This window comes from Mauremys mutica, chromosome 1 (assembly GCF_020497125.1).
Source record: "Mauremys mutica isolate MM-2020 ecotype Southern chromosome 1, ASM2049712v1, whole genome shotgun sequence".
In the NCBI taxonomy this organism is placed as follows: domain Eukaryota; kingdom Metazoa; phylum Chordata; order Testudines; family Geoemydidae; genus Mauremys; species Mauremys mutica.
This window is the reverse complement of record NC_059072.1, coordinates 308,876,738-308,883,540: the sequence shown is the minus strand read 5'-3', so window position 1 is coordinate 308,883,540 and position 6,803 is coordinate 308,876,738. Positions and strand designations below refer to the sequence as shown.

Here is a 6,803-nt window from a genome sequence, read left to right as displayed (position 1 = left end):
GGACACAGCAGGTAAACAAACTGGCCCCTGACCTATCCACATCAGACTCCAGAGAGCAATGAGGAGGAAGATCAAAAGCATAATGTTGGGGAACAGCAAGAGTTTTCTCATCACTGACTTTAGCACTATGTCTCTTGAATATAAAGAGGGGGCCTAAAACACCACTGCCTTCCTCCAGTGATATGCTGGTGTAACTCCACTGACTCGAATTACACTGGTGGATCAGCAGTGACTGACAGATTTATAATTATGATGATCTTGGACTCAGCTGGTAAATTCTCTTTCTCTGGTGTGTTAGCATCTACTGAACATCAACCTCCTGTTTTACAGGTGAGAGGTTTGGAAACTGGGGTGGTGCATGACAGCTTCATGCCATTTACCAATGCACAAGATCCCAGAGCAATAAATAATGTAACGAGAACCTAAATGCAATCACCTTAAAGCAAATTACACTGTAAAATAGTTCTACTGAAATTCCATTAGGCTTTTATCAGGTTTCTGGGGTCAAAGAGGCTAGTTCAGAAGGGTAATCAAAGCAAAGAGGGTAACTGACTAATTACACAGGTGCTTCATCATATGTGACTTTCCAAATATTAGTTTTGAATCCAGCAGAATAATTTACACCTTGTTTTCATTCCCTCTGGCTACCCTCTTCCTCTAAGAATATCTGGGCCATGAGCCCCAGGAGCATTGATAACTACAGCTATCAGTAATTGTTCTCCTCTCAGAGGGCCAAATGCCCCCTCCCAGATAAATTTTTCATCTTCTTGGAGGGCTTTTTCATCTTCTCGGAGGGCTTCCTCATCCTCCCAGAAAGCTCTTTCCTCTTCTAGGAGGGCTTTTTCATCTGCCCAGAGAGCCTTTTCTTCTGCCCACAGGACCTTGTCCTCGTCCAGGAGAACCTTGTCCTTTTCCCAGAGGAACTGATCCTCCTTCCAGAAAGCCTTGTCCTTCTTCCAGAAAGCATTATACCCCCTCCAGAAGTCCCTGTACCCCTCCCAGAAGGCTTTTGCTTCTTCCCGGAAAGTCTTTTCTGCCTCCCGAAAGGCATTTTCCTCCTCCCAGATGGGGTTTTCCTCCTCCCAGAAGGCCTGGATCGCCATCCTGAAGGCCCTGATCTTCTCCCGAAAGGCATTCATCTTCTCCCGAAAGCCCTTGATCTTCTCCCAAAAAGCCTTTATTTTTTCCCGAAAAACTTTCTCATCCCACAGCTTCTTGATGAGCTGTTTCTGGCGGGAGGTGTAGGACATCTAGAGGCAGTGGCAGTTTTATTCATTCACTTGCCAACCTTGATGAAAGCTCTCATCGCTTACGGAGCCTTGTGAGGGCAAGGCATGGTCCAAGCCCAGTTCAGCCTGTCACATCCTATAGCCCATCAGATAGAGAAGTGTCAAGATGTCAGCAACGACTATCGTAATTGGAATTGCTCAAACATATGCAGTAATTGTGTAAATCAGAGGGAGGGGAGGGATTAAAATATGGCTCCACCAGAAATACAGATGTTTACAAAGTGAAAAGCCTTCTCTTTGGATGGCACTTATATAGCATCAATTAGTGCAGTATTTGGGCAGGGGTCCTGTAGCTCATTGTAGGCGTAAAGCTGGACCAAGATTTTCCAAAGTGATTTTCAAAAATGATTTTGGGTGCCTCTGTTTTTTGAGTGCCCAACTTGAGATCTTGGCAGGGACCTAGGGTTTCTGAAAGTGCTGAGCACTCACCCTCCAAAAATTAGGCCCCTGGAAGTAGGCATCTCAAAATGGAGGCACACAGAATCACTAATTACCCAACCAATGGAGAGAGAAAACAATCTGGTTTTCTATTGACTAACTCTGCCTCATAATTCCTGAACTGAGAGAAAAGCTAACTACTTATTTGTACTGTTATTTTTATTATGAATTATTGTACAATGCCTCAGGATCCGGAGCAGGGTGCTTTATAAATAAAATGTCTTTTCATTATTTGATTATGCACGATTTCCTCTCCCCTTTGCTGGACACTTAGGAGAGCTTCCAGGGATAGCAGGGGCAGTGCAGGGAATGGTGCCTTCTCTTGCCAATGGTGATTATCAAGGAGATGGGAAGTGTGTGATACCTTAAACCTCCTTCTTCCTTGATTTACCCTCTCCTCATGTGAGATGTAGGTGTTGAAGGGACTTACCAGGATAGTACCCAGTAGGTCCTTCCAATAGCCTTTGATGTGGATGTGAGAATCTATGGGGATGGTCTTCTAACATCATCCATTCCACTCCTACCATCCACTCCCCATGCCACTGCTACCAGTGATCACCAGGGCAAGTGGGGGCAGAGTGAATGAAAGAAGCCACTTCTAGCCTCTCTCACGGCCATTAGGATGAGCTGTGTGTCTAGCAGCCCCACAGTTGGAGAGAACCACCGCCTGGAGCCCTGTGGATGAAGAGGAACTATTGGTGCTCCTGGTCTCACCTACTCCTCTAATACTGCTTTGCTACTTCTCTGGCCTTCTCCTGAGAAGGGAGATTAACCATTCACTGGCATAGCGAAAGCTGGGAGGCTGTGAATGTGCTGCCTGGAGTGGGGAAGAGAAAGGGGGGATAGAAGTGATGCTCCACTGCATCCTTGCAGGGCTCCTAGCAGCACACCTCAATCCCTGCTCCCTGCGAGGCTCTCAGTAGTCACTGAAACAACAGCAATGTCTTCTCAACAAACGTGATTGCTGGCAGTGGCTCCTTTGCACCCACCCCTCTTGTGGACTCCTGGGGAGGCAAGCCCTTTTTGTCAAAGAGACCAGTACGTAGCATCTCCTCCTTTCCCACCCTCTGAGATCCCTGTTGGTGGCAGTCAGTGGGATAAGGAAAGTTCAATCCCATTTATCTCCATACTAACAAGAAGCTGCCTGAAAACAAAGGGGAAAGGGTGCCAGACCTGATCCCAACATATGCTCTATGATGGGGAGAGGGAGGGATCCTTGGAGGAGCGGCAGTGACCGCTCAGTCCCAACTCTTTGGGAGACTTTTGAAGAGCGATGACATAGCAGCAACAGGAGGTGAATTTTGCCATTCCATGCACTGCAGCTGCTTCAGCCTGGTCCTTCCCTGAGGGTCCAGGAAGGAAGGATTCAGAAGCAGAGTTAGCAAACAGAAGACAGGATTGTCTGAGTCTTTTAAATAAAAGACCCACACTTACTCACACCCTACCTTGCCTCTGAGTGAGTGTCAGCACTTGTTCCATTTGTTCATACTCACACCCTAGCCACGCTTTAACTTTTATCGCTCAGGAGGAACCTTTTCCTCCCACATCTCTTCCTCTCTTCCAGCAGGGGATTGGAGGAATCCAAAGGCCAGATTCCCCTACCTCAGGATGCAAGTAATTCACAGAGAGCTTTTAATGGGAGTTATTGTATCATGTAGAGGGAGAATCAGATACTGTATTAAATGAGAAGGATTTAATTCTGAGGTTCTTACCCTTATCAGTTTAATCACCAGTAGACTGATGGCAGCCAATAAGGAGCTCAAATATTGCCAGTCTTCTTTCAGATTAAGTATCTCACATTTGATATTTCTATTAATAGGCAGCAGGTTTAAAACAAATAAAAGGAAGTATGTTTTCACACAACGCACAGTCAACCTGTGGAACTCCTTGCCAGAGGATGTTGTGAAGGCCAAGACTATAACAGGATTCAAAAAAGAACTGGATAACTTCATGGAGGATAGGTCCATCAATGGCTATTAGCTAGGATGGACAGGGATGGTGTCCCTAGCCTCTGTTTGCCAGAAGCTGGGAATGGGTGACAGGGGATGGATCACTTGATGATTACCTGTTCTGTTCATTCCCTCTGGGGCATCTGACATTGGCCACTGTCAGAAAACAGGACACTGGGCTAGATGGACATTTGGTCTGAACCTGTATGGCCGTTCTTATGTTCTTCTCTCTTCTTTAGGTCTCAGTGTCTCACTTCCTGGACTGCATACTTTTCCTTTTCTTGCCCTACCTCCAACCAACAGAAGCAGAGTGAAAATGGTAGCTGCCTTGTTAGTTTCACTTTGCTGATCCTGTTGGGCCTAGAGAAGTGCTACATGCAGAGCAATACATTCATTATCCTGCTTGACCCAGCATGTTCATTTCCAGTGTTTTCTGGCCTGCCACAAGTCAGGGTAATTGAGGTAATCTGCTCTTGGCAATTGGTTTTGGCACATTTACTCACCTAATTTTGCCTGAGCTATAAAAACAATTGCATGAGACATGCTTCTATAGTCCAGCTAAGTGAGGCACATAACCAATGTTCCATTGTATTTAATGCAACCTGATGAACTGATTTTTACCTCATGCATGTATAGTTTGTTAAATGGTAGAAAGCGAAGACAAATCAGACATCTTCTGGTTGCTTAGTTCTACCTCTAGGGAAGTAATGAAGAAGGGTTTTACTGATGCTTCAAGAACAAGGACTAAGATAGACAATGAATATACAGTGAAGGTCTTTTCCAAATCAGATCTGGTGTTCAGAAGACCAAATTAGTAAGCCACCAGTCCCACTTGGAACCTCTCTCTCCATGACATGCATGTAAAATGCAAAGAAAGGACTTGAAAGCTCTTTTTGAAAGGCTCAGTAGAAAGCAATTTCATTTCTTCTTATATCATGTTGCTGGACCACCCTTACAAAAATGCAGGCATAAGTTTTTTCATTTTGTACATCATAATTATCAAATAGAAAATATGACTAAATTATATCATTTAGTTCCATAGATTTGCAAACACTATTTCTATTAGGTAAAAGTAACAGTTGTTGGGTCATTGCTGATATCTCTAGATGTGTAGTAATGGCGGACATCTTTGATGACAATCTGAGTTTAGCCTTTGGCTTGCAGAGGCCTTATGGATAGATTGATAAAATAATTTCTTTACCCAAAGAGATTTTTTTTCTTGGTGGTGTGAACATCTCTAGACTTCAGGAAGTCAAACCCCAGGGATACACAGTAATTCTGCTTAATAACAATACATGTACTACCAAAACCATAACATTTGTAACAAATTTAAGAGAGACTGTACAATACTTACACAAGTGTGGGCTTTAACCTCACTGGATGTCTGATGCCCTGTGGGGATTGCCTAGCTAAGATTCAGGTCACCTATAGTGATGTCATTTCACAAAGTACAACACCAATGACCCAAAGCTAAGTAATATTGAAATGAGCTTATGGTGATCATTGGGGTGGAGGTGAATGAGGGAGGAGCCAAGAATGGATCTGGGTTCCCCTCTCATACCTTACTGTAAATGATCATCTGTTCATGGAGTGTAATAAATAGAACTATAAAACCACAATAAGCTATGTTGCATTGTTGGGTTAAGGATTCCTGCTGAGGGACCTTAACAAAACCGGCTTGCCTCAACATACTTTAAATATTAGGCAAATATAAATATTTTGGCTCTATTATTGTATGTATATGAAGCTTGAACCTAATATAATAATCGCACTATTGCATCTCCCATTTAAAAAACACATTATATGAAGAAAATAGAGACATACATGTCATGCTGGAGCTATAACTAAGCTTAATGGGCCCAGCTGATCATAAACCTGTGGCACAAAGGCCAAGATATAAAAAAGCTATGCTCCTAAAGCCATATGTAGGCACCTACTGTAAATAAGTGGCCTGATTTGTTCGAAAGTGTTGAGTGCCCACCAGCTCCCACTGAGGTCAGAGGGAGCTGCTGGGTGCACAGCACTTTTGAAAATCAGGCCAATTATTTACAGTAGGTGCTCAAATATGGATTTAGGTTCCTGTTTCTGAAAATCTTGACCAATGCTTATTAATTTTAGTGAGGCTTCTACCCACAGATGGTTTTCAATATATCTATCATCTACAATGTAACAATATACAGTATAACATAAATACTGATGCTTTGGCATGTACAATAGCTACTTAACTGAAAGGAGAGATTGTCAGTTTGTTTTTCCCATTATTAACCTTTAAATGTAGAGGAGTCTATCTTTTGTGTTTCAGCTAAGTTATAGAATGTGAAAGAGTGAGTCACAGTGCTCTTTCCATTATAGCCTCTTTGAGCCAGAGTCACCTGTATGCGTCAGCTGCTTTGATAACAGATAGAGCAGAGGAGAATCAGGAAGGAATGAAATGAAGTTCCAAGTGGAGAGTGAGAAATTGGAGCCAGAGTGTGCAAAGATTGCTGGGGGGCTTTTAAGGGAGGATGGAAAGTTGGGGCCAAGAAAGAAGAAAATAAACAATATAAAGAGCCTTAGAGGGAGGAACAGAGAGGGTCCATATTAACCACATGTACAATGTACATATCACAAGCAAAATAACTTGTAATGTATTAGTGAGTATATGTACTGCTGCCCTCTATTGGATCAAATCATAATTGCTTAATTGTGTGTCATAAGCCTTGTGCTGCTAACAGCTTCTTTTCCTTTAGCTCAAGTGATAAGTGCCTGTGCTTATTTCGGAGAAGACAGATTTCAGATCTATCCTTGCTGCCACTATGAAGTTCCAAATAGTCAAGATATGCAGCACTGAGAAAATTATCAAGCTCTACAGGAGACAGCCACAAATTTATTAGTGTTTTTAGTATTGAATGTTGATGTTCCATCTATATGCTCCTAGGCGCCAGTTACACCTTCCCAAAGGACTTACTTCTTCGCCTTCTTCAGAGCTTTCTCCAGCTCCTGAACTGCACATTTTTTCATCGAGAAGACATCTTGTTCCACCCAAATATCTCTTTCTTCAGTCAGGATGATTCAGAAGTCAATTTATATGAAGGCCAGTTCCTTATTCCACTTCAGACATGTTGCTCTAGACCAAGAAAGCTTCCTT

At 43.0% G+C, this 6,803-nt stretch overlaps 1 protein-coding gene across 1 annotated transcript; it reads right to left on the bottom strand.

Moving 5' to 3' along the window:
- Positions 1–454: 454 nt before the first annotated feature.
- CCDC70 (coiled-coil domain containing 70) lies at positions 455–5,418 on the bottom strand. The gene is made up of 2 exons (XM_044997475.1): positions 5,031–5,418; positions 455–1,365 (listed from the first exon to the last, which is right to left on the bottom strand). The coding sequence occupies exon 2, from the start codon at positions 1,248–1,250 to the stop codon at positions 645–647; it is 606 nt and encodes a 201-aa protein (XP_044853410.1). The 5' UTR covers positions 1,251–1,365; positions 5,031–5,418; the 3' UTR covers positions 455–644.
- Positions 5,419–6,803: the final 1,385 nt, after the last annotated feature.